Raw genomic sequence first — 26,621 nt, forward strand, 5'->3', positions numbered from 1 at the left:
AATCGGCGCGCCGCGGTACTTTTATCGACAGTGATTTTAGAATAATTTCTGTATCTTCTTCGTTGTTAATCGTAATCAGCACACTTGTTGGAGTACAGAGCAGTGGAATGTCTCTTGTTGCGCTGTTATCTTATTGAATTTGGCGTCTAAAAGCACTATGTAATTAACAATCCCTTTATAGTATTATAAAACAAGGAGAACAAGGAGCTCAGTCGCCACTTTACAAAACAAAGTTACGGCAACTTGGTTTCTTAACAACAAGATAATGAACCAAAATAGGCTGGCTTTTATATGATCTCGGCCTTGTTTCTTTACCGCATTTAGCCTTGTGGTGCGGAAGAAACCATACCTAGTAAGAAGTTCAACATCGTACGCTTACTATAATGTAAGCAAGAAAAGAGGCAGATAAATGAGAAGTAGTTCAACCCTAGATAAAGTATTCCCTTGATGAGTCCCATTCGGACGAACACAAAGACTATTGTTTAACACGACTCTCTTAAGTTACACTAAGCTACCTTTATGAAAGGATGAGAATTTACCCCTAGCCAGGACATAGAATGAGAAAATCCACAATGTCACGACAATCAGGGTCAAGGGTACCGTGACGACCCAGTAGAGGCTTTGCGAGGGCTCTGATGCTGCAATAGCAGGGGTAGTGAAATATGTCTTTCCAGATACGACATTATTAGTTATATCCCTCACATTCCGAATGTATTGTTGCGCTCACTTACAGCGGTAAACGTCGCCGGGAGAAAGATCATTGTTAGAATCGCAATAGACTTCATAGCTAAGCTATCTCGCCTAGTATCGTGAGCTATGCTTGTGCTAGACTCGGCTAACCTGCAATTCGTCTCATTATTACGCTGAGCCAATAAATTGGCGATCTAATTGTAGAGGTATGTATATTAGTATTAACATCTAAAAGCTAAAACACGCGAAGAAGATGTACTGGTGGCAGATAAGGGACTTACAGCAGTTGCCTGCACAGTTGTTCGCTGCTTTAAATGATGATAATAATGATGATAATAACGTTTACGTCTATTGGTCTGCTATATCTACTTGCGTAATTACAACGGCGCATCTCTGGCGCTTTAAACGTCTAGAATACTCCTTTGAAGGGAATAGAGCTAAAGTATTGCCTAATATAAGAAAAACGATAAAAAAGAGTATAATGGTTTTATAAAATATTGTGGCTGTTTGCAGCCGGTAGCTAATAGGGTTTAATTTCGTTTATTCCTAGTAATAAAGCCTATTTTGGGCCTTATTTTGTAGTAGGTTTAATTATTGTTATCTTTAGCGTAAAGGTTGGCTTTTTGGAGAAACCATTCGAAATCCCGGTGTTTTATAGGTTCGAGCGCGTGTTTTAAAAATCTTTTTGGTGGCTTTAGCCTAGGCAATTTTCCTTATACCATTTTATATTTTATAAAGTATTTTTTACTTATATTTTTACCGCATTGGCATAGCCTATTGCGTTTGGGGTATCTAAACCTCGCGTAATAGACTGCAAAATCTCTATGGCCACTTCGTTTGGCAATAAACCTATAAAGTATAAGGCGTGTTAATTCTAGCTTTTTAAGTAGCATACGCGTTATGTATAGCCCGAGTTTTTTGTATTTTTTTAGGCTTTTTTTAATTTACCAATTCTTGTATAAATATTAGCATTTTCTTTTATTTATTCTTTTCAGGTATATAAAAGTGAGAAGTTCGTTCGGTATATGGTCTTCCAGTCCCGGTTTGGCTCTGCGTTTCGTTTTTTTATCCGCTGTTTCGTTCCCTAGTATTCCTATGTGCCCGGGATGCTTTAGATGATCAATGCGAATAAGAGCGATATCGAGTGTTCGACTAATAAAATCGAGTTGTTTGACAAGAAGACCATTTTGCTCTTTTATACGGTCGTGGTTTATGGAGGGAGATTGTTGCCATGGGAATGTCAACATTTCATTCTTGATCAGATCTACAGTCAATAGTTGACCTCTGATATATGCTTCAACGGCAAGCGCATGTTGGGCCACTCCGAGGACCGCAACTGAGAGATTCGGATCTTCACAATTACCTCGTGACATTGGCATCCCGTTCTCTCCGATCATCGTGATACCAGTCTGACCACTTCCAAATTCTGCTTGGTGCAACCGGTCGAAGTTACGGTCTACGGCGGAACAAAACGCTTCGGTAAGGTGTTGACTGACCAGGGTAGGAATGAGGAAAGGGTTATCAGCTAAAGAAGCCAATTGCTCTAAGTCTTGCTCGAGCCAGGTGAATCCATCCTGCGAACCGCTTCTCATCATCACGGCATTCGTAACACCCGTGGAAGGACAGTATGACATCGAAACGCCAACTTTAATACCAACCAGCAAGCTAGTAAATGCGTTCAAGATCAAGCCTATATATGCAGATCAATTAGCTATAGTCTCAAGTAGTTGCTATAACTAGTCCTACCGTATATTGGATTGCCTTCTTCAGACGGAAGCTGTACCAGTTGAAAATGACCTACTAAAGGGGAAGCCCCTCGAGACGGTAACAAAGACGTTATATCTGGCAATCCAAGTTTCTTGCGTACAAGCTGACAATGTTCTTTCGAGAAAGGCAGAGCAGTCATCGATTCACTAGTTATGTCTCCAGTGGTAGATTCGTTACCAGACATCAAATATTCGTACTTCGCTCCCTTCCCAACATACCCAAGACTAGGTGCAGAGGATTAGATAAGTCTAGACTCTCAACTCATTGTGGTGGACGCATAGGGCTCACATGATGCGTAATTTGGGCCTCTGGTGACTATGATTATCCGTAGTAGTTATTTGATCCTGTATATTCCGTATTAATATCATTAATTCAGGTCAAGGTCAATTAGAGCATTATAATCACCAACCAAGCCTCAAAATCCTCCGGGTTGATAATAAAGGAGTGAATAGTGGGTCTCTCAGCCTAGACACTGGTTAGTATAAACATAGTCTGGATAGAGAGTCATCTTGAGGACAGCTTACTTCGAAGTTTTCTACTTCGATAACCTTTACACTAACAGGCTTGAAATCACGGTGTGATGCTAAATGTCTCTCCTGGAATTCTTGGAAAATACCCGACTTGAGTCTTGCCATGATTAGGGGGTGGTTACTGATACTTAGCTACCTGTTATTGAAACACTTGATGAACGATCATGAAAGAATAAGTACTACAGGTGCTAAAGATTGGTTCACAGAGACTAGGTAGGTAGGTTAGAAATTAGTCGAGCTTCCAGTCTACTTGGTGCGGCTGAGTCTAAACGAATGTGCCGGAATATGCGCTCTGCCCTTGTTGAGAACGCCACCAAGGAGTCACCTGCAGCTCAGCTCTGGCAAGTCCAATCCGGAACGAAAACATACGTATTAAACGGAAATTATATTCATATACTGAATACATTAATATACCGGTATTGATACATAGTAGAGAGGCGACTTAACTCGGCCAACTTTTGCAGATATACCCAATTCCCTTACGCCTTAACCCCTGAGACTTATTATGCACATTTCCAACTTCGGGCTTCGTTGACATCGCCCACGCCATTATACTTGGCAGTCTTCGGGTAGGGACAAATAGGACGCTGTTTCCATACCCCAGAACTTGGGTCAGTCGAATTGTGCCATGCCGTTGCAATTATCTGGTCCACCGCTTTTCCACCCTCAACCCATTCCATGAGCGCAAGCAATGCATCGTGTTTGGAGTCTTGGAACCCGGGGACAGAATATGCACCCGAACCAGTTTGCCAGTTTTGACCGGCGCCATTGATGTGCCACGGTGCATCAACCCCGGGCGGACTGCCTGAACAATGCAGCATGCCCGGAACGAAGAAAAGACGGAACCAGTCGGTAATCGGGTAGGTCTCTCCAGTTGCTAGTTCGACCTGCTTGTAAAAGTGCGACGAGCCACGCGTAACAATCAAGGGGTCAGATAATCCGTGGTACATCAGGATTTTTCCGCCGTGTTCTCGGTAAGGAGACATATCGAACTGATCCGCATCAATTTCGTGCGATATTTCCAGGTTCTTTAACCGCTCGTAAACGCTCGAGTTGTACTCGTCAAGAGGCCAATTTAGATCTTCAAACACGACGTATCTGATGTAGTCGATACCCCAGGAAGTTGGTGTATCGGCAAATAAGTATTGCGGCCACCCTGGTTCGGAAGAAAGCTCAAGACCCGGGTGCACGAACTCTGACCCGATGTAGTAGTCCTCGTAGATTTTCGCTAAAGTCTCCAGCTGCAAGGACGTGAGGCACGCAGATGAGTTCGTACCGGTGCTGTCGCAGGATAATACTTCGAAGTCCGGATAACAGTTTTCGGGGTCGCTGACGATACCATCCCTGACACCGTCGATTTCGTCGCATTGATCAACTACAGTTTGAGCTATTAGGGTTGGGAATAACTCATTGGGGATGCTCTTCGGGTCGTCCACGGGGTAGTAATCATTACTGATCTTAGTATTTCAAGCCACCTGATGGCTTATCCACCAAGCTGGCGCCCCGATGAGCATGCCATCAAAGCTATCGGCACCGACCTGGGCTTCCTTGAGACCCTGTCGGCCACCGGTAGAACAGCCAGTGTAATAGGAGTACTGGATATTCTTGCCGTAGTAGCCTTTAATCAGTCGTTTCGAAAGCTCAACAGACCCGTGTATAGCCCGCTAGCCCCAATCAATCAGCTTTTGCGGGCTCTTGTAGGCCCATTTAACGTCATAAGGAGAGCCCCTATGGCCATTATCCGTAGACATCGTAGCAAATCCATATTGCGATCCAACGCCCATATCAAGGTAATTGACGTATCCGCCGGTACCGCCCCCGCCAGTCGCGAGGAATCTCGAATTCCATTTAGACGGTAGGAAAATAGAGATTGTGTAGGATGATGATTCGGACGAAGTCACGTTAACCTCGACGGCGCAGAGGTCCGGAAGGCCTGTCGAGACCAAAGATGGGAGACCCTGAGGTGAATGGGGATCACCATAACTACCATTTAGTTGAACATGAGTAACCGATAGTATTGTCGCATTATTAGATAGTGAGCTGCCAATCGAGGATAGCTGGTGGGCTATGTTGTCGAGAGAACATTTTGGGCTAGTACCTGGATAAGCATGGCTTGCTTGAGGTGTTAAGGCGAGCATAGAGCCCAGTATTTGACTCCTATGAAAATGCATCGTCGCCAATGTTACAAATAGGTATCGACAGATGGAAATTTACATTCATATTGATTATCGGGTAGATCGTATTGGATAGGTATATATATATATATATATACACTCACGTAAACACAACACTGCTTCTGCCTAACCCCTATTGTGAATACCAATGCTCAGCGCAGGGTGAACAGCTGAGGTGAGATACTAGCTACTGGCAACATTAATGACTTAGAACATTAAGTTTAACCGTGTCCGACTTATGATTCTCTAAATGCCATGCTTTTCTGACATGCACTCAGCCGGCGGGCTGACGTTAAGCCGGAAGCACTGCGGCGGAGTCCGTACACCAAGCTTGAATGCTGCGCTGCTGGCATCAGCAAACCCTGATCAGATCTAACTATTTAATCTAATTTGCGAGAACTTACGAAATGCTGTATGGATGGGCGTATAGAAACTTACTAGTACATTAATCTGAATAGATTTACTGCCCTACTTTTAGAGTTACGGTCCAAACCTGCAGAGTTGTTCTCAAAGGGTCATCGAGGTTCCTATCAAGGACACAATAGAACTTAAGAAACATGTTGACGAAATGCGACAGAGCTAGACAAATAATATGACAAATCGAAACCCATACATCCGGCGAGCCAGAGTACCAAGTATATTACTTATTAGACGGGTTATGAAGCTAAGATGAAGCTATTCGAAGGCAGCTTGATAGATCATAGAATATAGAATATGTACAGTACGAAGATACATTCCCCGCACCCCACAATTCAATTTGAGGCTGGTAGCTTGCTTGGTTCAAGGTTCCATCCATTGGCATCACAATTTTTTATTTCCTTCAGCCTTGTTTTGTTAGACAGCTGGAACCACCACAAGCACGCGACAATTCGATTGAACACGATAGTCTAACAATTCCTATCACACGAACCAACTTCCAGACGAAATCTCAAAGACGACCCATTTAAGGTACATATTGAAACGGTAAAACTTCTCGCAGACCCTCGCCCAACATGAGGCTCACGGTCGAGCTCCTTCAGAACTCCCCCTCCTGGCTTAACGCGTTGAAAGAGCGTGAGCTCGAGCTTCGAGGTACGTCGGAAAAGAACAGATACTACACTTTTTTGATCTAGAAGAGCAGAATTGATAGCGATGCCCTTGCCGGCTGTGAACAGGACATCGTATCCCCGCCATCGAGAACTTGGGCGTTGCAGGTGTAAGCGAGCTTTCCTTTTGTTTACTTTCCCTTATACAAAGGCACAATTACTGATGCGTAGGCGATACTTAGCCGCAAGATTGCATAGACTTCGTCGACAATGATATCCAGGTGCTGGGGAACTTCCCCCTATCCCCGCGCATACGCTCCCTTCTCCTACAGCGAAACCGCATCGCATCTATACAACCTACCCTCGCGAACTCGATCCCGAACCTCACAACTCTACAATTAGAGTCGAACAACCTGAGCGAGCTGGCAGATCTGGACCCGCTTGGATCTTTCCCGAGGTTGACACACCTGGTTCTACGAGATAACCCCGTCACGAAGAAGGAGGTAGGCTGAATAATACCCAAGTAAATAATGACTAGGAACATAGGCTAATACGCTCTGCCGAACCACAGTACTACCGTTACTGGATCCTATGGCGCTGCCCGACAGTCCGATTCCTCGACTTCGAGAAGGTGAAAGACGCAGAGCGAAAACAAGCCGCGACCCTATTCGGCACCGCGGAGGAGCCCACAGACTTAGCCTCCAAGATCATGGGCGTCAAGTCTAAGACGTTCGACTCGGTGCTTTCCGCTAACGGTGCTCCCTCCGGGGCCCTACCGACGCGCATGTCGCGCATCAAGCTTACGGAGAAGGAGAAGACGCGCTTGCAGGACATGATCAAGAAGGCTACGAGCCTGGATGAGATTACGAGGCTCGAGGCTATGCTGCGAGAGGGCAGGATTCCGGCTGGTGTACATTTGAACGACGAGATGGAGGAGTGAGATACTTACCTATATTTGAGGGTGGAAGTTAGGTCGAGGTGGTAATTTGGCGTATAGTTCATGGTCACAAAATGAAAATTCGGGTATACCCATGGAATAGGCAATAATGCAATTCTTTCGCCAGCAGACGCAAGCAAGTAAATCGATTCATGATGACTGATCTGCTACGGACTAACCACCCGGGAACAATCCACACAATGTGCTCTATCCTGCCACAATTAAATCCAGCCTTGCGTAGTGGAATTAGAACATTCTGTCAGACTTATATTTAGCCACTTATATCAATATCGAAACCCAGACATTATAGCCCCTATCCACTCATTTGGACATCCTCATCCTCTTCCCGATTCGCCTGCCGCATCTCATGATGCAGTTGATCCGCCGGGTCCATCTCCGCACCGTCGTCATCGCTCATGATCCGAGCACCACTAGCGCCCACGAAGCTGCCTCCATTTAAGCTCGAACGACTGGTGCTAGGCCTGTGCTTCTTTGCCGAAACCCCTCCATTCGTCGCCGGCACCTCGCGCTGCTTGTCGCCCGCCCGTTGGATGCCGGGTGCGCCGCTGCTGAGCTGGTTGCGCGTGGCGGCTGCTTGCGCTTTGATCTGCTTGTATGGGGCTGTCTTGGGGATCACGTCCTCGAGGAACTCGAGGTTGTCTTGGTGCGAGACGGCAGCTGCAAGGTCCTTGTACTGGATGTTGCGGCGGGGTTTGCCGAGTTTGGCCATGGTGAAGCTTTCGCCGGCGAGATATTGGATGAACATCTCCTGAGTGAGGGGTTAGTAGGGGGTTGAAGGGGATGAAGAGGTTAGACTTACAGTCGCAAGTGTGATGACGAATGCGGCATTGTTGGAACATATGCTAATGTCCTGGTCCTGAGCTACAATCTTCTTCACTCGTGACACTGTGACGTTGGGTGGTTAGGACATGGTATATGAAGAATGAAATACAAAGGTGAGCTCACAGGGCAGCTGAGTTTGGCCCGTGACCTCCTTGCGAGGCGGAATTGCCGTTGTGTTATACGGCATTGCGACAAGATCTCTCAAGGTGGTAGAAGCACGAATAGGCCAAGCTCCGAGAAGGATGTTTAGAATAAGTCGCAGTTCAGGGTCCTAAAAATGGAACGGTCCAACTCAATTTGAAGGTATAGGAACTATGAGTTGTGTTAGTAATAAAGGAATGCTGTGGTTTTATATTTGAAGTCCCGTCTTATAAAAGCTGAACTTACCTGTAATTGGAAGATGTTCAAATAGTGATTATTCCTGTCAACCGATATTCTTTGATGCCCAGATTTAATTTAATAATGGTTGTAGCTTGTCGGGCTTCTTTATATAAGATACGATTAAAATGCTTGTCTTCAGAAGCATTTCATTACATGTACGTAAACGCGTGAAAAGCTGCGGAGACGCGATTCCATTAAACTTGAAAAACTGTATAGATACTGTGCAGAAACTATGACTAGGACAAGAAGGTACTAACTTTAGTGGTTGCTTCCCTTATATGACATGTGAATGGGGCACTTCATACTGTGCAGGTTCAATGTTACACTTGGTACCCCCATAGCCAAGGCTGGGAAAGCTTGAACGACCACTAAAGCACAGGACCCTTGCTTTCCAATATCAACCTCAGGCCAATTACGTATAAGCAATCAGCTCTAACTGTTACTTGTACATATTCCAACTCAAGATCAGCATTCAGCATTCAGCCTTGGCCGCATAGGTAATCCAATCTTTACCTATACCTATTACCTATCCAAACTGCGCATGTCGCAATCGAATTATCTAGTATATAGTAACCCCGCAAATGAATAGCTGAGAATGGTCGCGGCCCTTCATGTCTTCCCGTACCACCTCCTTCTCCGCATCGCGCTCCCAGTTATCCCGCCGACCGTCTGTTAGTTCTAGGTTATCCTTTGCGGTATCGACCGTCGAGCAAGGAGAGGGGCTGGGAAGCAATGCGCCAGTGGAGCATCAGATCGACGAAGAAATAGCGGAGATCAAGAGATATGAGGTGCGCTCTCCGGCGCTGTTCTGCGATGCTAGTCGCGCCTTTCGCTAATGTAATGCCTAGGACTTTACTACCATAGGTATGCGCGCCAACGAGACCCGATCCAATTTCGTAGTGAGGAGATATTAAGACAAAAACATAGACTGGGTACAGGATGCAGCCCAAGAAAGATTACGCCGCAAAGCGCGCCGCAGAAAGAATCCCGGCAATGGCAGAGTGTCATGGAGGTATAAATTATGGGAGTCCTATGACGCTGCCCAGGGCTGGATCGTCGTGACCCTAATAGGCGCTGCTATTGGGCTCAACGCCGCCCTTTTGAATATAATAACCGAATGGCTAGCCGATATCAAAATGGGTTACTGCACGACGGCCTTCTATCTCAACGAGAATTTCTGCTGTTGGGGTGAGGACAACGGATGTGATCACTGGCATCGCTGGACAGGATTCGAACCTGTTAATTATCTTATATATATCATGTTTGGAGTAAGCACTCTTCCTCTTTACTACTTCATATCCTTAAAACTAAACCATTTAGACTGCCTTTGCCTTCACCTCGGCTACCCTTGTCAAGTCATTCGCACCTTATGCTGCGGGCTCAGGTATTTCCGAGATCAAATGCATTATTGCTGGGTTTGTTATGAAGGGATTCCTAGGTCTCCGGACTTTAGTCATCAAATCTGTAGCTCTACCTTTGGCCATCTCTTCTGGCCTTTCAGTCGGCAAAGAAGGCCCTAGCGTGCACTATGCAGTATGCACAGGCAATGTCATTTCGAGGATGTTTGATAAGTATAAGCGGAACGCATCCAAGACACGGGAGATACTTAGTGCTTGTGCAGCTGCAGGAGTCGGAGTCGCGTTCGGCAGCCCTATCGGCGGTGTTTTATTCTCTCTGGAGGAGATGTCCAACTATTTCCCCCTTAAGACTATGTGGAGGAGTTACTTCTGTGCGCTCGTCGCAACAGCAGCCTTGGCGGCGATGAACCCCTTTAGGACTGGCCAGCTTGTCATGTTCCAAGTCAAATATGACCGGTCGTGGCATTTCTTCGAAACGGTACCTTATATCTTCATTGGAATATTTGGAGGCCTCTACGGCGCGTTCGTGATTAAGTGGAATTTACGCGCTCAGGCGTTCCGAAAGAAGTATCTTTCAAAGTGGGCAGTTCTTGAGGCTACGCTGCTAGCCGCGGGAACAGCTATCATATGCTATCCTAACGCGTTTCTCCGGATTGACATGACGGAGAGCATGGAAATTCTATTCCTGGAGTGCGAAGGCACCGAGGACTACCATGGACTTTGTGAGCATGATAAGCGATGGGCCAATATCTTATCACTAGCCATTGCAACGGCAGTTCGAATATTCCTAATCATTATCTCGTATGGTTGCAAAGTGCCCGCCGGTATCTTTGTGCCGTCTATGGCGGTAGGGGCAACCTTCGGCCGGACTGTTGGGATTATCATGCAGGCTATCCACGATGCTCACCCGGATAGCGCCTTCTTTGCTGCTTGTCAGCCGGACGAGCCTTGCATTACTCCCGGGACTTATGCTTTTCTAGGGGCCGCCGCTGCACTCAGTGGCATAATGCATATCACTGTGTCGGTTGTGGTTATTATGTTCGAACTCACTGGGGCCTTAACATACATCTTACCTACCATGATTGTTGTCGGTGTTACGAAAATGGTATCTGACCTATTCGGCAAAGGCGGGATTGCTGACCGGATGATTTGGTTTAGCGGCTTCCCCTTCTTGGATAACAAGGAAGAACACAACTTTGGTGTTCCAGTATCGGCAGCAATGACCAACGATGTGATAGCCATACCTGTCCATGGCATGACGCTAAAAGCCGTCGAAGATCTCCTAAAGCAACCGAAATATCAGGGTTTCCCTGTCGTTGAGGATCTGACAAGGAAGATTCTTGTCGGATACATTGGCCGTACGGAGCTACGTTATGCGGTTGATCGTCTACGTCGCGAGCGAGCGATTCCGATCAGCCCCGAGGCCAAATGCACCTTCTCGCCTCCAGCGATTAGTACGGTCACGCCCATCACTCCCACCGTAACCATCAGCAGCATGGATTATAGTGCGTCATCGGCATCTCTCGACTTTAGTCGGTACGTAGATGCGACGCCAGTTACGGTACACCCGCGGCTACCGCTGGAGACGGTGATGGAACTATTCCGCAAGATCGGACCACGCGTAATCTTAATAGAGCACCACGGGCGTCTGTCGGGCCTAGTCACAGCAAAGGACTGCTTGAGATACCAGTTCAAGGCGGAGGCGGCTGAGAACCCCCGCGACGATCATGAGATCCTGGAGGTCTACGAGAAGCTCTGGGGTTTTATGAATAGAGTTGGCGGATGGGTCTCGGTAAAAGTCGCGAGCGCAACTGGTGGCCGTATACGGCTCGGGAGCGCGGCGAATGTGAGAGCAGGCGGGCAGATCATGGATGGCGATGAGGATGTGGGTGCAGACGATGGGGTTGAATTAGAGAATAGATAGATTTAATAACTCGAAATATACACGAACTAATTACTTGTTTACCGATCCGATATGATATTCCATATATGAAAGTGCTTGAAGGATAGATTCAGTATAGATAGACTAAATCCCGTGATCTACAACGAGACAAGTTCTGATGTCAATTAGCTGGTGACGAATAGTGGGGCTAATTCTTGTTTTCCGCTGCAGGAACACGATTAAATGCCGAACTTGAAATGCACGAATATGTCCGAGACATATGGATATCCGCATATGCACGTAGGTTACCGAGTTTTAATATGACCCACGACACGGCTCATCTTCTCGAATAGTGTTGACATATTATTGAAATTCAAATTCAAATAGCCAAGCATTAAAAAAGCCACGCGTCCGGAATAAACTCGGTAATAAGAAATACCTGAATTGGATGCTTCCGGCAGCGCTTATCAGATCCCATAAGCTGAGACATTCTCGGCACGGCATCAGAACCCGTGGTCCATTCCATTGGTCCCAGTTCCAGTAGTCGGGCGCACTTATTCCTGCGTTGCTATCTTTGTATGTACCTAACTACCTAGGTACATACCTACCTACGTAACACACCTCATACGCAGCCCCGTACCGACGTATCCGGAGCCTTACCTAAGTAACCTAATCCACAATGTCCCGACCCGGGAAACCCCAGTCTGCGACTGCGACTGCGACTGCAACTGCGACTACTAATTCTTCCTCGATTACTTCCGCCTCCGTTCGAGCGAGGAAACCTGCCGTAGCTGCTGCCGAGAAGAGACGGACGAATATACATTATAACGGCGACGGTCCGGCATCTTCGGAAGACGACAGCGACGAGGGCTATACTGCCGGAGATTCTGCCGCTATGGCTTCCTGGACGGTTAGGAATCGGTGGATTGTATTTGCTGTTGCTAGTGGTGCTTGCGCTGCTTTTAACGGCGTGTTTGCGAAATTGTGAGTTCATCTTACATCCTCTAGTTATGGTCTCTTCTATATACTTTTCATCCCACCTCAGTCGTTCGTTCCAAAATGGCAACCTTTAGGGTTATATAAATTTTAAAATTCAATCCCTTGGAAGAAAACAAGCAACATATTATGAAGCTAAGGTATAGCCTAATGCTAATCTAAGATTATCCCACGAACAGGACTACAAATGAACTTTCCACTCATATAGCCCGGGGAATCTCGGGACTCTTTGGGTTGACGGACCTGGAACGAGTTGTCGAGGTTGTTGTGCGAGCTGTGAGTCTCTTTCAACTTATACTCGAGATAAGTATACCAGTTACTAACACCATCTTTATATAGAGTTTCTTTGGTCTTAATTTAATCTTCAACGGAGTGGTATGTTTAGTTCACATCTCACTGATTAAACCATATCAGGAGTCATCAAATCTAACATGAAACTCCCAGATGTGGACCCTATTTACACAAGCCCTCGCGAAGGGCAACTCAACAACACAAGTATCTATCATGAACACGTCCGCCAACTTCGTCATCACGGCTCTACTAGGATTAGCTATCTTCTCTGAGTCGTTACCGCCACTGTGGTGGGCCGGCGCCGCATTACTTGTCGCTGGGAACGTCATCATCGGCCGGGGCAAGCAAGAGGAAGGCAGCGAGGCGACGACTCCCTTAGACGAGGGCGAATATCATGATGAAGAAAACATTAATGATGATCACGACGCCGAATCAGCAGCCGAGTTGGGCCGCGGGACCGGCGTAGCCCCGCAGGTCGAGGGTATCTTACCCGTAGAGAAGGATGATGAGGATGAGGATGTCGCCCTCTTGGGAGATTTAAGTTGAATCGACGTACGCTTAGAATAAGCGACAGATTTATTGGAACAGATATTGAGAGTATATATTTGTTCTACTTACGTCTCTCCTTAACGAGCTCGGAGAGACTGGTACCCGGGACCATATATATCGAATATCTACCTAGATGGATAGAAATAGATTTGAAGTTCATCTTAAATCCTCTTATTCCTTGCTGGTAGTCTGAAGTTGAGCCATATGTTACGATGCCATCAATTATAATCATAGTTTGTTCAAAAATATCCAGCAAGTAACACATATTGGGGCGAGTTGGGTGGATAGGCTTAATATTCTATATTAAACGCATGCCAATACCTAATCCGAATTGCAATGCAAGTTGCACAATTTAGTATGCCTTTTTCCGTAAAACGCCATGAAACCCGCCATATACGCGTTACGCCGTCGTATGCAAATAAACCTGTGGCCATCTTAAAAAGGCATAATTCTACAAAAACTCCACGCCCTGCTGCTGTATCAGTCCTCTACCAGACTTGTCATTTTTCGAGACCGATCGTCAATGAATATTCGTTCGAAGGTTGCTAACTTCGGGGTTTCTATCGCAAAGGGCGGAAAATGGCGGCAATCCTTGGCTCGGTCGGTTGTAACGTATGAAAAAAGAGATCGCAAGCTCCAAAACAATGCGTGGAGGTATGCACCAAGTACCACCTTCCGTCACGAAAATTAAGAGAACTATTCAGAGACGCATGGACTGCCGTCTATGCAGTATTACCGGTCGGCTTCGCAGTGCAGGCCACGATTTTGACTTTGTCTGCTGAGACCACCTGTCCACCATTCTCCATCTTGAACGTAACGTTCTTGAGCTGGAAAGTCCAGACTTCGTCGCAAAATCGGTAGGTATCCAGGCTCCCCTATACGGCCGCGCAAAGTAGGATGATTAACGCCCAACTCCATCATGTGCTATAGCACCGGGATACTAATATTTACCTTGAAGCTCAGGCGAGCCTTGACCTTCTCCTGTAGCACTTCCGTGATAGCGCGGTCGAAGTTCGCGAGGATCTTCATAGCGAGCTGGGGATCTATCCGGTGCTCTGTAATGAGATCGTCGAGGGTATCTGTCAACGCGGCCCCGACGCTGCGATATAGATTGTCAACGGAGGCCTAAACGGTGTGGGTTGAAGATGACGCTATACCTGCTCCGTCGGTACAATTCATAGAAGTTCTGCCCTGTAGTAGCCATCTTGATGGTAATTGCCGGTAGATGGAATGTATGTAGTATGATGTCGTAGTATTATCGAGACGGTAGGCCGGCGCGACAGCTTGAGCGATCAAATCGGGAGATGGGTCGTGGATGGCGGTTGTTGTTGAAAGCAGTAGGTTTGCGACAAATGGAATGGCAATTGAGATTAGTCAAGGATGTCCTATGTCCTATGTCCTAGCGTTAGCGGGGAGAGATTGGCCGGGGTACCAATTATGGCTGTGTACTAGTGATCTAGGTACCTCTATGTAACGGATCGCAGTAGACTTCGTGGCGGTGCAATGTACATAATATGTCAAACATTAGGTAATCTCCAATTACATATGTGAACTCCTACTACATTAGCGTTAGTATATAAAACTTTAAAACCGTATTAATACCGTATATTCACGGTATAATTATTTAAATAATTACGTATTTTAATACGAAAAGAAAACGGTAATTAAATTTATTAACGGTATTATTTTATAACGGTATTTTTAAAGTTAAACGTTTTTTTAAATTAATAGTTTTTTTATTATAAATAGTTTTTTTTAACCAACGGTTTTTTTTTTAACCAACGGTTTTTTTACGGTTTTAATACGGTTTAAAAAAATATATTTAATAAATAAAAAAAAATTATATATTACATATTTAAATAAATAAATAAATATTATTATATATATTTATTTATTTTAAATTAAAAAGTTATAAATAATTAAAATAAATATTATTTTACATTTAAACATATTATAATTACGGTTATAATTACGGTTACGGTTATAAAATTATTATTTAAATACATTATTACATATAAACGTATATAACTTATAATTATTTAAATATATAAAATAATAATCGCGATTTTTTTATTTAAATATTACACTTTTTTAAACCGTATTAAAACCGTTAATTTAAAAAAACTATTTGTAAAAATATAAACCATTTAAATAACCAACCAAAAATATACCAATTATATATATAACAAAAGTTATAATAAAACGTTTATACATTTAAATAATATTAAAGCCTTAAACGGTAAATTTACGGTTTAATCCTTACTACTGTAAAAGTACGGTACTTAGGCCTCATATCCTGACGCTAATGTAGAGATTCCCTCACAATCTTACAGCAGCTGCAGATTCATATCCCTGTCTGTTACATATGTACGTACTTGCAGCCTGCAAGTTGCAGGAACGTTTCCGGGCAGGTCCACACAACCACTTAACGCGTGATAGCGCAACCCGCTCGCGTCGTCTCTCAGCGCCTTCGACGCGCTAGTTACTAACACCGGGATTAAGTAAATTGGTAATTGTAATTCTGTGAAATCATCATTCCTCCTCTGGTGCCTGTTTAGTTTTGCTTTTTGTAATGCCCACCTAGTCTCCAATCTACTCCAATTCACTCATTCGGAATCTATTAGCTTATAATCGTCACTTATAACCCTCCACCTAATTATATTATATCTCTTTCCTTATTATTTCCTTTGGAATGGCGTCTACTTCGTCTTCAGACGTCGATTCTATCCGCTCTTCCTCTCGCCTACCCACTAGTGTTCCTTCGTCACCACCCCCCGCCGATGACCCAGATAGTCTCAAAATGGGTCTCACTTCAACTTTCACTCAGCAGCAAATGCTCACCGAGGAGAAGAAGGCCAGAGCCGAGAATACCAGAGCAGAGGCAAAACGACTTGCTTCTCGGAGGAAGCGCAAAGTTCAGCTATCTCCCCAGGAGAGGGCTCGCAAGGCTAAGGAACTCGACGAGCTCCTCCGAAAAAGCAAAGTTTTTAGCGACATATTAACGCAGAAGACGAAAGCTCTCGGTCGTGTCGGCCGCGACTTCGGCAACCAGGCATTGGCCGATGCTGGTTTACAATTAAAGCAGCAGCCTAAAATCATGAGTGGCGGAACTATGCGCGACTATCAGCTCGAAGGTCTTACGTGGATGTACGAGATATGTTTGCAAGGTCTCAGTGGGATATTAGCAGATGAGATGGGCTTAGGTTAGTATCTGTCTATAGTGACCTCAAGCTCGCCTCATCTGACCGAATATTAGGAAAAACGATTCAAGTTATTTCTCTCGTCGCATTATTAAGAGAACAGGAGAACTATTTCGGCCCGCATCTAATCATCGCCCCATTAAGTACGTTATCAAACTGGCAGGACGAGTTTCGCAAGTGGACTCCTACAATACCATTCGTATTATATCATGGTACCCCCCAAGAACGGCAGCAGATATTTCATGATAAGATCATGAAAAATTATCAGAAGGGCCGTCCAACCCAGCGATTTCCTGTGGTTTGTACCAGTTACGAAATGGTCCTTAGAGACCGCGCAAGCCTCTCTAAGATTGACTGGGCCTTCATCGTCGTTGTGGGTATATCTGTTTTTGATTAAGTTTCTGGACATTAACATATCATAGGACGAAGGACATCGCATGAAAAATTCCGACGCTAAGCTTTTCAGAGAGCTACAACAATTCAAGTCAGCTACTCGGCTTCTCATCACTGGCACACCTTTGCAGAATAATCTGAAAGAACTGTGGTCACTCCTTCACTTCTTAATGCCAGAAACATTCCTCGATTGGGAAGCATTCGAAGTATGGTTTGATTTTAGTGATCTGCAAGATGAAGAGGGTACTACGCAGTTCATTGAAGATAAGAAAAACCAAGACCTCGTTTCCAAAATACACAAAGTTCTACAACCTCTACTCCTTCGTCGAATTAAGGCAGATGTAGCCAACTACTTACCAAGGAAGCGAGAATACGTACTGTTTGCACCAATGACTAAAGAGCAGACGGATCTATATAATGTGATCGGCGATAAGAAGACCGACACAAGGGCCTATTTGGAGAATAAGGTGGTCGAACGGTTGACTGAGGCCCGTAACAGCTCGGTCAGTTCCGGAAGGTCGAGTCGTCAATCCTCCCGCGCGAACAGTTCTCGAGTAACCCAGGCGCCATCTCCGTCCGAAAGTAATGCGTTTGCCATGATGATGGGTAAGAAAGGAGGGGCGACATTGAAAGCAACGCCCAAGAATAGCTCACCTGCTCCTCAAGCTAAAGGGACTAGTAAGCGGAAAGTCGCGCCTACCAGCGAAGCATCATCACCAAAGAGTAGTAAATCGAGTCGACAATCTACTCCAGCCAGCAGCGTTCGAGGACGACCGCGCAGGGGTCGCCCCTCGTATAAGGCAGCAGATGACTCTGATGAAGACAAATTGGATGATGATGCATTCGAAGCAAAACTAGCAGCTGAACTTGCTGCTAGAGATGATGAATCTGATGAAGACATGCGGGATGAAGAAGAAATTGAGCGTGCAGCCACGCTCGACCTTGCTAGTAAGTTTAGAAGCCCAGGCTATACGACTAGTCTAACATAACATAGAGCTTCAAATCGCCGACAAGAAACTTGGCAACCCCTTAATGCAGTTAAGACTTGTGTGTAATAGTCCTCACAATTTCTACAGCCCATGGACATATGGCGATAATATCCCGGTCGACGAGAGCATCGTGACAGCTTCTGGAAAGATGCTTCTCCTGGACAGATTACTTCCGGAATTGTTTGAACGTGGACATAAGGTCCTCATCTTTTCGCAGTTCAAGACACAGTTGGACATACTTCATGATTATTGTGCTGAATTGCGTAAGTGGAATGTTTGTCGTATCGACGGAGGTGTCTCTCAAGAAGATAGAAGACAGCAGATTCAAGAGTTCAACGAGGACCCCGACTTTAAGATATTCTTATTGTCGACCAGAGCGGGTGGTCAGGGTATCAACCTTGCGAGCGCAGATACCGTGATACTATTCGATAGGTAAGTTCGCTTTTTTCGGTCTATACAGGGGGCAAGCTAATTAACGTAAATTACCCAGTGATTGGAACCCGCAGCAGGATTTACAGGCGCAGGATCGCTGTCACCGAATTGGCCAAACGCGTCCAGTCGTCATTTACCGACTTGCCACAAAGGGAACTGTCGAGGAAGAACTCCTCCTTAGCGCAGACGCGAAGCGCAGGCTAGAGAAGCTTGTTATCAAAAAGGGAGGATTTAAGACGATGGGCCAAAAGCTCGATAATGCCGAGACTTTAGATAAGGAGACACTTCTGGCCCTGTTGTTGAAGGACGGCGAAGTGTACCAGCATTCAGGTGGTGACCGAATTTTAAGTGACGAGGATATCGACACCCTTTGTGATAGGTACGTCTACCCTTGGCGCCTTATATATATAATTGAAATTACTTGTTTGCTAACCCCCTCTTTAGAAGTGATGAGGCCTTTGACCGCGCTGCTAGAGGCGCTGGCAATGCCGCCGGTTTCCAAGTCGTCGAAACTGCCGCGGATGGTATTACTCAAATGAAAGGAGAGTAGATGTATTCCATATTTGGATTTGAACTGTATCAACAAGCATCGGCGTTACCTATATCGGCCAGGCGGATCGGATCAGGTGGCTTGATGAACTTTATGCTCCCATGTACTACATTTAGCATACCCAAGCCATTTATTTATTTATTTGTTTGTAGGATTGCTAACATAATCATGTACGAATGTCGATATTTACATCATGTTGCATTCCTTCGCCGTCCAGCTTAAAATGTCGGAATTTATCTTTATGTTAAGTAATTAACAACAATAAAACCAGGAACCTTATCTACATAATTCAGTTCCATCTATATCCTAAAGACTTTTTAGTAAGGTCGCGGGTTCGCCTATAAGTTAGACTTCCTGGGTTGGATCGCACTTATCGGTCTTAACGAAATTACGCAATGCTAACCAGCAATGGCGCTCTAGTTATCCACCTCGTTTACTAGCGGGGCAAGTCAACTTCATATCTTACACTATAACGTGAGCGACGTCCCCAAGGGCACATGCTGCGAGACATTAGATATTACCTAAATAGTTGGTGAAGGCTCCCCTCGGTTACATTGTTAATGGGTCTAGCTGAACAATAACTTCGAAACGCAAATTTACCATCAATCCTAAGATTCTTGCTACTCTAGATCCTCGAATCATTTTTATCACAACAGACATTCGGTTGTCGCATAATAAAAAGGGGGTTAGACTATATGACTTCAGTATAGAGTTAATCATTTATCCTAAACATTATACCGACGAACAAAGCTATGATCAATTAAGCAATAGAGCACGCCACTTCAAAGTTCAAAGTCATTATCCTATAGCTTCAAAAAGTTCGGGCCTTACGGTATTAGCAACTATGTCTGCGGTCGAAGAAACAGGAGTAGGTAATGGAGCCCTCAGTAACGATATCCTTTTAGTCTTCTTCCCTTTTCCAGAGAGAAAGGAATGGATAGAACACATTACCAGTCGCTTCAAAGGTCTCCAAGTGCGATGGGCCAATGCGATAAACCCCGATCACTCCGTCGTAACAGCTACAGATGTCGCCGCGGAGATGTGGGATGGAGTGACCATACTCTCCACGTTTATGCCGCCTCCGGCCGAGCTGATACCAAACGTCCGCTTCGTCCAGGTTACCTCGGCCGGTGTGGATAGGTGGCCGAACCATCCCACGTATCAGGACGAGAAAGTCAAGTTCTCTACTTCGAACGGCATTCACGCGTAGGTTGACTCTTTTAGTTACTGCTACTCTATGGGATTCAAGCTGCATCACGAGAATATTTCACCTTATATAAGTATTTTAAGCTGACATATGACAAAGGCCGCAAATCGCGGAATGGGTCATCGGCGCCTGGCTTTCGCATCAACATAACTTCCTGCACTACGCTTCGAACATGAAGGCGGGAAACTGGGAATCGCCCTTTGCAGCACGTATTCAGGATTCAACGGGACAGCAAATGTAAGTTGATTGGGTTAACCCTATTGATGTTAAGTATACGAAATAATAACCCTAACCTTATTGTAAGAGGTATCTTAGGATATGGCGCAATCGGGAGACAATGTGCACGCTTGGCTAGTGTCTTGGGCATGGAGGTCTATGCTTATACGCGCGGTGAACGGTCTACCCTAGAGTCGCGCAAAGATGACAGTTACTGCGTGCCGGGTACTGGCGATCCTGATGGGATTTTACCGGCGAAGTGGTTCCACGGCACGAGAAAGGAAGACGTCAACGATTTCCTTGCCCAAGGTCTCGACCTACTAGTTGTTAGCTTACCGCTAACACCAGAGACGCGACATATCATATCTGACGAGCAGTTCGAGATTCTTAGTAAAAGAAAGACCTTCGTGGCGAACATCGCAAGAGGCGGCCACATCAACCAAGATGCGCTCGTCAAGGCGCTAGAGACAGGTCAGATTCGGGGGGCTGCGCTAGATGTGACAGATCCGGAGCCCCTACCCAGTGAGCATCCGCTGTGGCGGGCCCCAAACCTCCTCATCACTCCGCATGTAAGCTGGAAGACCGACAACCTCTGGAATAGATTGCTAGATATCCTGGAACTTAACCTTGAAAAGTTAGCTACTGGAAAGCCGCTTATCAACGTAGTGAACCGCAAGCTTCACTACTAATAGGAGGTGGGGGAACCTGTAGAAGGATGGTAAGCACAAGCAATTGAAGCTTTCAGCTAGAAACGGCAGTAAGGAGTCGAATAGAAGATAGATGTGAATAGATCCTGGTTATAGTCCTACGAGTATGTAGGGACCTTTTGATATAACCTAAGCGAGCTAGAGTTAGCGTTAGGTGTATGTCAAATGTGCATCTAGAACCTTGTAGCTGGCCCGAGATATGATAATAGATGTGATAGGTAATAGACATGGCCAAGCCTTGGCTTTGGCAAAATGCTAGATGATGAGCTAGGTAAATGTTATTGTCCTTTGCACTAGAATATTATTCATAAATGAGGCATTGTATGGTCATGACCATGTAAGTGCAACAATTCGCCACGTGAGGATGTGAGGGACCTATCCGCATAAAGAGCAAGGTCCAAAGTTTTGAATATTGATTCGAGGTAAGATGTCGCGACCCGGGCTAGAAGAGGTTATAAGGATGCAAATTATGGTTGGAGGGAGCCTAGAGTCACCCATTTACCACCGCGTCGGGACACAGGGTTATTGGCTCGACGCCCCCGTAAGCAACCCACAATCCGGACGTCCGGCGCGGGAGCCTCAACGCCAACAACCACTCTACTGCCGTCCTACTCGACACGAAATAATTGCTGCACCCAACCGAAGGAAGCCCTTACATTAGTAAATCCCAGCTCGCGCTAGATGGGATTACATACCGTTGAGTCGCATGGCACATGCAAGCTTCCAGGGCTTCTCTCCGGTATGGGAATGTCCGGGAGAAACTAAAATTTGGGATCTGACCCATGTCGTCGGGGTCTAGGATGCTAGCCTTTGGGTAGATTCAGCCGTAGGGATATGTCTATCGTGGAACTCGGTATGTAGGTCTCCGAGCACGCAACTTTAAGATATGGGTGGGAGCTGATTCTTTAGTGAGCGAGGGAGGGCAGACACAACGAGGACGATGGAAATGGGATAAGATATAACCTGTCCCACCCGTCTTGCTCGCAGGCGAAGGCATCTACCGGTCTAACGTCGCTCAAGAAAAATCGCTTTTTTGTCTTTCTGACTGACCTGTATGCGCTACGATCGACGTGTGGGTAATATGGAAGCCATACTACGGAGCGAGAAGCCGGATATCATCCCCGGCACCGATGTTATTTTCACGGGCCAGGATGCCGGCGAAGCGAGTGCCAGTGAGATCGTACTTATTCCTCAGCCGACGTCGGGCTCAGATGATCCGCTCGTAAGTTCCAATCCTCAATTCATGCCATACCTACCTACCTACCTACCTACCTAGGTAGCAGCTTAAGTAAAGCAAAGCGCCTACTAACATAGTCCATAGAACTGGAGCCCAACATGGAAATCCATCATCATCTTCAACCAGTTCATCTTCGTCTTCGTGAGCATCATGACGCCAATGGCCATCGCGCCCATGACGCTCATCTTCGAGGCCGAGTTCGACAAGACCCTTCCCGAAGTCAACATGTTGTTCGGCGCGGCCGCCATCACGCTCGGCTACGCCAACTTCCTTATTGTGCCTGCTGCCAATGTGTTTGGGCGCCGCCCCGTCGTCCTGGTCTGTAGTATTATCTGCATTCTGGCCAATGTCTGGCAAGGACTTGTTACTAGCTATCCTAGTTTTCTGGGCGCGCGCGTTATTTCGGGGGTGGGTGCTGCGGCGAATGAGAGTATTATGCCGATGGTTGTTGCGGATATGCTGTTTCAGCATCAGAGGGGGAGTAGTATGGCGCTGTACTTGTGAGTAGAATTTGTTGTTGATATGATGATGAGTACCTATATAAGAATGTGCTTACGATGTTATATCTAGTTGGGCGTATTTCCTAGGCCTTTTCATCGGGCCTATCATTTCAGGGGCAATCGCTTCGCAGATCTCGTGGAGGTGGTTTGTAAGTGCTGCAGCCCCTATTTCTAAAAATATCATCGGGCTTCGACTAACCACTAACTTAATCAGTTTTGGGTCTGTACTATCTTACAGAGTGTAAGTTCCTCTCCCATCTCTAATATTTAAAAGAACCCAAGGTTAGGTACCTGTTATAGATCTGACACAGGCATAAGGCAAGCCTGATCTTTCTCCTGCTCGCCCACCCGGAAACCAAGTACGACCGCCCTGTACCCCGTGCGCCGATCACCGTCACAAAGGTCAGGGTCTCCAACGCTACAGGCAAGCCCAACGACGGCATAGTCTCCAGCTCCAGCTCCGAAGCGCAGATGCAGCCCTTCGCCCTCACAGCCGCCGACCACAACGCCACCGGCCGCCCATCACGCGCGCAGTTCTCCCTCCTGCCCCTCCGGAGACGCCTCCGCTACGGCCACGGGTACGAACAGCACAGCCAGAACCTCGGCGCCGTACTAGCGCGGGACGTCCTCTCGCCTATCAAGATTCTCTTCTACTACCCGATCGTGCTCTGGGCGTCTTTGTCTATGGGCTTCGCGGCGAACTCGCTGTTGGCGCTAAACCTGACGCAGACGCAGGTGTTCGGCGCGCCACCGTATTTCTTCACCCCCGATCAGATCGGCTATGTTAACTTTGCGTTTGTGGTGGGTGCTATTGTTGCTTTGGTCACGGCGGGTCCGTTGTCTGATTGGATTGCGCTGAGGCGCGCAAGGGCCAACGGGGGTGTGTTGGAGGCGGAGATGAGGCTGCCGGCACTGGTGCCGTATATCTGCGCCAATCTCGTGGGCATGGTGGTTACGGCTGTGGGGTACCAGCGCTCTTGGGCGTGGGAGGTTATCGTTGTGATTGGGTACTCGCTCGTTGGACTGCAGGTCGTGGGGATCCCGGCTATTTCGATTGCATATGCGGTGGACTCGGTAAGCATGTCCCTTTTCAGCTTGACTCCATACCTCTTACTTTTTATTCGTGGTATGACATACGTTATGGATTTAGACTGCTGGTGATGAGATTTGCTTTTTGTAAGCTGAACTGGAAGGTATAGCTAACATCATGTCACATATAGTACAAAGCACTCCCCGGTGAGATTATGATCGCTGCCACCATCGTGAAGAATACCTTCGGGGTAAGTCGTCATACCTAGATCTTCCCCCCTTTCCGTCCCGGTCCGATACTAACTATTTCATAGTTCGGCATGATTTTCTTTTATAATGATTGGGCAACACGGTCAGGGTTCATTCCCCCTGTACTACTACTAATGGCCCTCACATGTGGCTTCTCGATCCTTGGCCTTGTTGTCTTTATCCCTTGGGGGAAGCAATTCCGCCGCTGGACCAAGGACTCCAAGTTACATTCTCTATAGATGAGTGGGAAAGGGGGGATGGTGATTTGCTAGGTCGCTGCGCGGTCTCGTTATAAATCTTCTTTGCTCATATTCGTCAATATTACTTAGGTAGTTAAGTAGCCGCGTTGAAGGACTTGACAATAGGGACTGACACATAATCATACGCAATGTGATAGCTAGGAGTTAGATATTGAATTTCTATATTATATACAAGAAATTTTACTATTTACCAATCTGATATATGCAAGGTAGAAAAAGTATATACAAAACTGCCAATATCAATATTCACACGACGGTCCACCTCTCAGGCAATAAGCGAATCCGTCACTAACGTAGTCGTCACATCATCATAAACGCATCCTCGCTAGCAAAAGCAAATGTAGTGGCGTAGGAAGCACGCATCAAGGCTCTTACAGACCGATGGATTGTCCGTTAATCGTCAGCTCGGCGCTGTACAACTCGCGAGCAGCATTCCCTTGGTTCGCGTTCAGGCGGCCGTGGAACACAACGCTCTTGCCGTTGGGGTCGATATCGAGACCTCCGGGGCCAAAGACACCGCGGTTATCGACGGTGCGGATGAGGATGCCGCGGTTGGTGTAGCTACCGTCGATGGTGCTGGAGAAGGCGTACTCGACGTCGTAGTCGTCGCTGGAGTAGCAGTGAGCACTGTAGAACAGGACGTAGTTGCCGTCGGCAATCTTGTACAGAGCAGGGGCCTCGACCACGCCGTTGTTGGAGGCACCCTCGTTATCCAGGATCGTCTTCGGGCTGTCGAGCAGCGTCAGAGCGTCCCGTGCCACACGCTGGATCTTGATCGGTGTCGACCGGTAAGCTCCCGACGGTGTTCCGCCTTGGCATGTAGTCGCGCCACCGAGACTGTTTCCGTCAACCTTCCACAAGATCCATCGGTTCGCCCCATCGTCGTAACCCGACGCATCAATCACACCTCCATTGGCGCCGTCACAGATTAGCGGTTGACTTTGCGGCGTAAAAGGTTCCAACGCCGAGCTTGAGGTTGCAGCACCGATACAGTGGTTACCACCGTTCTGGCGGGCAGTGTAGTACATCACATACACACCGGCGTCCTATAGTTGCTATCAGTTCAAGCCCCCGGGTATCTCTATATGCCACTGCATCTATTAGGAAAACTTACGTTCTTCTGCACGTCGGGAGCCCAAATTCCCTGGTCGTTAGGGTCGACCCAAGACCCAGGGTTCGGCAAAGCGTCGTTGCCGGTAAGTGTCCAGGACCAAGTATCAGATGATGTGGCGACGGGGATCTTCTTGCCGTTCGATGAAGTTCCGTAAGCCTTCCACGAGCCGTCGCCCCAGATGATACTCGGGTCGGGAAAATCGACCCCCATGAACGGGCCAGCCAGACGGCGGCCTTGTAAGCCGCCGCCGTTGGCCATATCGATCTTGGTCAAGTTGGTCAGACCAAGGGTTGGTAGTTCAGTTACAGCTCGAGCAGCATTGTTAGCTGGAAGACCAGCAACCAGGCCGGCGCCGAATAGAAAGAGGAAGTTCTTCATAGCTATTGTTGACCGAAGCTAACTGGGTGGTATTAGACTACGTATTTGATGTACGAGTTTATCCTCACGAAGAGGCTTTGCTTGTTCAGCGGCCATGATGGTTAGTATTTATAAAATCCAAGAAGGAGAACACTTCCGGTATTATTCGGTCCTTCTTAGCATTCATCACGAAGCGATGGAGCTGTGGGAAAACGAATACGTTGTTGCACAAAGAACAATGTAGCTAAACTAGGACAGAGCCAGTAATAGAGACAGCTCTTTTGTTTAGCTGCCTCGGTGGTTCCGGGGGTAGCTCTCCTCACATCCTGATGGAACAATAGGAACAATTTCCAGCGAGGGTAGCTTTCCAGGCGAGTTGAAACACCGCAAGGGACCGGCTGCACCAATAAACGAGAAACACGCCTTAACCCTTTAGAGGGACATCATACATAGTAGAACAAGTCCCATCACGGGGTGCAGAGTCGGGAGATGCCGCAACGGGAAGGAAATGAGAATAGAATGCGTCGACGAAGCCATCTGGAGCGTCCGTCCAATGAGAGAAGGCGGACAATCCTGCGTGAGCCGGGATCTTTTGCATCGCTTAAGTGGCAGTGGTGCGGTTTCTAAGGGGGGCTATATGTAAACAAGATCTTGATGCAACAGTGCCTGAAGCCCTGCTAGCAACATTGTGGTATAGATCTCGCTGGGCCATTCCCATCAACTCCAGATGGACCCCTTTCAAAATTCCATGCCAAGAG

The 26,621-nt window shown here is 46.6% G+C and overlaps 11 protein-coding genes across 11 annotated transcripts; 6 read left to right on the top strand and 5 right to left on the bottom strand.

Annotated features, from left to right (window-relative positions):
* Positions 1–1,440: 1,440 nt before the first annotated feature.
* F4817DRAFT_158235 (uncharacterized protein) lies at positions 1,441–3,279 on the bottom strand. Its single transcript, XM_049298058.1, has 5 exons — positions 2,982–3,279; positions 2,863–2,922; positions 2,746–2,801; positions 2,437–2,681; positions 1,441–2,380 (listed from the first exon to the last, which is right to left on the bottom strand). Exons 1-5 carry the CDS (start codon positions 3,090–3,092, stop codon positions 1,656–1,658), a joined length of 1,197 nt encoding a protein of 398 aa, XP_049157625.1. The 5' UTR covers positions 3,093–3,279; the 3' UTR covers positions 1,441–1,655.
* Positions 3,280–3,400: 121 nt separating this feature from the next.
* On the bottom strand, positions 3,401–5,158 carry F4817DRAFT_366301 (tannase and feruloyl esterase; the record flags this gene model as incomplete). The annotated part of the gene is made up of 3 exons (XM_049306964.1): positions 3,401–4,439; positions 4,479–4,651; positions 4,700–5,158. 3 exons carry the CDS (start codon positions 5,156–5,158, stop codon positions 3,491–3,493), a joined length of 1,581 nt encoding a protein of 526 aa, XP_049157626.1. The 3' UTR covers positions 3,401–3,490.
* Positions 5,159–5,876: 718 nt separating this feature from the next.
* Positions 5,877–7,255, top strand: F4817DRAFT_341909 (L domain-like protein). Its single transcript, XM_049303832.1, has 4 exons — positions 5,877–6,232; positions 6,316–6,356; positions 6,429–6,689; positions 6,758–7,255. Exons 1-4 carry the CDS (start codon positions 6,154–6,156, stop codon positions 7,124–7,126), a joined length of 750 nt encoding a protein of 249 aa, XP_049157627.1. The 5' UTR covers positions 5,877–6,153; the 3' UTR covers positions 7,127–7,255.
* Positions 7,256–8,565, bottom strand: F4817DRAFT_341911 (histone-fold-containing protein). The gene is made up of 4 exons (XM_049303833.1): positions 8,354–8,565; positions 8,090–8,278; positions 7,944–8,029; positions 7,256–7,892 (listed from the first exon to the last, which is right to left on the bottom strand). Exons 2-4 carry the CDS (start codon positions 8,151–8,153, stop codon positions 7,437–7,439), a joined length of 606 nt encoding a protein of 201 aa, XP_049157628.1. The 5' UTR covers positions 8,154–8,278; positions 8,354–8,565; the 3' UTR covers positions 7,256–7,436.
* Positions 8,566–8,692: 127 nt separating this feature from the next.
* On the top strand, positions 8,693–11,673 carry F4817DRAFT_341913 (chloride channel protein). Its single transcript, XM_049303834.1, has 4 exons — positions 8,693–9,135; positions 9,196–9,211; positions 9,275–9,615; positions 9,668–11,673. Exons 1-4 carry the CDS (start codon positions 8,959–8,961, stop codon positions 11,627–11,629), a joined length of 2,496 nt encoding a protein of 831 aa, XP_049157629.1. The 5' UTR covers positions 8,693–8,958; the 3' UTR covers positions 11,630–11,673.
* Positions 11,674–11,868: 195 nt separating this feature from the next.
* Positions 11,869–13,600, top strand: F4817DRAFT_158380 (uncharacterized protein). Its single transcript, XM_049298059.1, has 4 exons — positions 11,869–12,571; positions 12,763–12,859; positions 12,923–12,958; positions 13,028–13,600. The coding sequence occupies exons 1-4, from the start codon at positions 12,267–12,269 to the stop codon at positions 13,418–13,420; spliced, it is 831 nt and encodes a 276-aa protein (XP_049157630.1). The 5' UTR covers positions 11,869–12,266; the 3' UTR covers positions 13,421–13,600.
* Positions 13,601–14,058: 458 nt separating this feature from the next.
* Positions 14,059–14,863, bottom strand: F4817DRAFT_158385 (transcription initiation factor IIA gamma chain). Its single transcript, XM_049298060.1, has 3 exons — positions 14,581–14,863; positions 14,375–14,522; positions 14,059–14,298 (listed from the first exon to the last, which is right to left on the bottom strand). The coding sequence occupies exons 1-3, from the start codon at positions 14,625–14,627 to the stop codon at positions 14,146–14,148; spliced, it is 348 nt and encodes a 115-aa protein (XP_049157631.1). The 5' UTR covers positions 14,628–14,863; the 3' UTR covers positions 14,059–14,145.
* A 948-nt stretch (positions 14,864–15,811) lies between these two features.
* F4817DRAFT_341918 (SNF2 family N-terminal domain-containing protein) lies at positions 15,812–19,272 on the top strand. The gene is made up of 6 exons (XM_049303835.1): positions 15,812–16,626; positions 16,680–16,996; positions 17,046–17,964; positions 18,011–18,437; positions 18,496–18,816; positions 18,882–19,272. Exons 1-6 carry the CDS (start codon positions 16,116–16,118, stop codon positions 18,985–18,987), a joined length of 2,601 nt encoding a protein of 866 aa, XP_049157632.1. The 5' UTR covers positions 15,812–16,115; the 3' UTR covers positions 18,988–19,272.
* Positions 19,273–19,448: 176 nt separating this feature from the next.
* Positions 19,449–21,125, top strand: F4817DRAFT_158432 (uncharacterized protein). The gene is made up of 3 exons (XM_049298062.1): positions 19,449–20,193; positions 20,294–20,431; positions 20,499–21,125. Exons 1-3 carry the CDS (start codon positions 19,832–19,834, stop codon positions 21,097–21,099), a joined length of 1,101 nt encoding a protein of 366 aa, XP_049157633.1. The 5' UTR covers positions 19,449–19,831; the 3' UTR covers positions 21,100–21,125.
* A 741-nt stretch (positions 21,126–21,866) lies between these two features.
* F4817DRAFT_366303 (putative MFS transporter) lies at positions 21,867–24,371 on the top strand (the record flags this gene model as incomplete). The annotated part of the gene is made up of 7 exons (XM_049306965.1): positions 21,867–22,339; positions 22,439–22,838; positions 22,900–23,003; positions 23,069–23,095; positions 23,173–23,928; positions 24,075–24,134; positions 24,198–24,371. Exons 1-7 carry the CDS (start codon positions 22,172–22,174, stop codon positions 24,369–24,371), a joined length of 1,689 nt encoding a protein of 562 aa, XP_049157634.1. The 5' UTR covers positions 21,867–22,171.
* Positions 24,372–24,554: 183 nt separating this feature from the next.
* Positions 24,555–26,085, bottom strand: F4817DRAFT_158429 (glycoside hydrolase family 43 protein). Its single transcript, XM_049298061.1, has 2 exons — positions 25,507–26,085; positions 24,555–25,438 (listed from the first exon to the last, which is right to left on the bottom strand). The coding sequence occupies exons 1-2, from the start codon at positions 25,882–25,884 to the stop codon at positions 24,764–24,766; spliced, it is 1,053 nt and encodes a 350-aa protein (XP_049157635.1). The 5' UTR covers positions 25,885–26,085; the 3' UTR covers positions 24,555–24,763.
* Positions 26,086–26,621: the final 536 nt, after the last annotated feature.

Source organism: Daldinia loculata (assembly GCF_022478755.1).
Source record: "Daldinia loculata strain CBS 113971 unplaced genomic scaffold F4817scaffold_35, whole genome shotgun sequence".
Classification (NCBI taxonomy): Eukaryota; Fungi; Ascomycota; class Sordariomycetes; order Xylariales; family Hypoxylaceae; genus Daldinia; species Daldinia loculata.

Bases quoted from the DNA above. Each gene is read 5' to 3' on its own strand.
- F4817DRAFT_158235 (XM_049298058.1), bottom strand. From the start codon at position 3,092: ATGGCAAGACTCAAGTCGGGTATTTTCCAAGAATTCCAGGAGAGACAT. The intron at 2,682-2,745 runs GTGAGCCCTATG...CTCTGCACCTAG, and splicing joins AGGCCCAAATTACGCATCAT to TCTTGGGTATGTTGGGAAGG. The intron at 2,381-2,436 runs GTAGGACTAGTT...CTGCATATATAG, and splicing joins AGAAGGCAATCCAATATACG to GCTTGATCTTGAACGCATTT.
- F4817DRAFT_341909 (XM_049303832.1), top strand. From the start codon at position 6,154: ATGAGGCTCACGGTCGAGCTCCTTCAGAACTCCCCCTCCTGGCTTAAC. The intron at 6,233-6,315 runs GTACGTCGGAAA...GGCTGTGAACAG, and splicing joins GCGTGAGCTCGAGCTTCGAG to GACATCGTATCCCCGCCATC. The intron at 6,690-6,757 runs GTAGGCTGAATA...GCCGAACCACAG, and splicing joins ACCCCGTCACGAAGAAGGAG to TACTACCGTTACTGGATCCT.
- F4817DRAFT_341911 (XM_049303833.1), bottom strand. From the start codon at position 8,153: ATGCCGTATAACACAACGGCAATTCCGCCTCGCAAGGAGGTCACGGGC. The intron at 8,030-8,089 runs GTGAGCTCACCT...CCAACGTCACAG, and splicing joins GGGCCAAACTCAGCTGCCCT to TGTCACGAGTGAAGAAGATT. The intron at 7,893-7,943 runs GTAAGTCTAACC...CCCCTCACTCAG, and splicing joins TCGTCATCACACTTGCGACT to GAGATGTTCATCCAATATCT.
- F4817DRAFT_341913 (XM_049303834.1), top strand. From the start codon at position 8,959: ATGTCTTCCCGTACCACCTCCTTCTCCGCATCGCGCTCCCAGTTATCC. The intron at 9,616-9,667 runs GTAAGCACTCTT...TAAACCATTTAG, and splicing joins TTATATATATCATGTTTGGA to ACTGCCTTTGCCTTCACCTC.
- F4817DRAFT_158380 (XM_049298059.1), top strand. From the start codon at position 12,267: ATGTCCCGACCCGGGAAACCCCAGTCTGCGACTGCGACTGCGACTGCA. The intron at 12,860-12,922 runs GTGAGTCTCTTT...ATCTTTATATAG, and splicing joins TCGAGGTTGTTGTGCGAGCT to AGTTTCTTTGGTCTTAATTT. The intron at 12,959-13,027 runs GTATGTTTAGTT...TGAAACTCCCAG, and splicing joins ATTTAATCTTCAACGGAGTG to ATGTGGACCCTATTTACACA.
- F4817DRAFT_158385 (XM_049298060.1), bottom strand. From the start codon at position 14,627: ATGGCTACTACAGGGCAGAACTTCTATGAATTGTACCGACGGAGCAG. The intron at 14,523-14,580 runs GTATAGCGTCAT...TCTATATCGCAG, and splicing joins GAATTGTACCGACGGAGCAG to CGTCGGGGCCGCGTTGACAG. The intron at 14,299-14,374 runs GTAAATATTAGT...GCGGCCGTATAG, and splicing joins AGGCTCGCCTGAGCTTCAAG to GGGAGCCTGGATACCTACCG.
- F4817DRAFT_341918 (XM_049303835.1), top strand. From the start codon at position 16,116: ATGGCGTCTACTTCGTCTTCAGACGTCGATTCTATCCGCTCTTCCTCT. The intron at 17,965-18,010 runs GTAAGTTTAGAA...AACATAACATAG, and splicing joins AGCCACGCTCGACCTTGCTA to AGCTTCAAATCGCCGACAAG. The intron at 18,438-18,495 runs GTAAGTTCGCTT...TAAATTACCCAG, and splicing joins ACCGTGATACTATTCGATAG to TGATTGGAACCCGCAGCAGG.
- F4817DRAFT_158432 (XM_049298062.1), top strand. From the start codon at position 19,832: ATGTCTGCGGTCGAAGAAACAGGAGTAGGTAATGGAGCCCTCAGTAAC. The intron at 20,194-20,293 runs GTAGGTTGACTC...CATATGACAAAG, and splicing joins ACTTCGAACGGCATTCACGC to GCCGCAAATCGCGGAATGGG. The intron at 20,432-20,498 runs GTAAGTTGATTG...CCTTATTGTAAG, and splicing joins GATTCAACGGGACAGCAAAT to AGGTATCTTAGGATATGGCG.
- F4817DRAFT_158429 (XM_049298061.1), bottom strand. From the start codon at position 25,884: ATGAAGAACTTCCTCTTTCTATTCGGCGCCGGCCTGGTTGCTGGTCTT. The intron at 25,439-25,506 runs GTAAGTTTTCCT...TAGCAACTATAG, and splicing joins CTCCCGACGTGCAGAAGAAC to GACGCCGGTGTGTATGTGAT.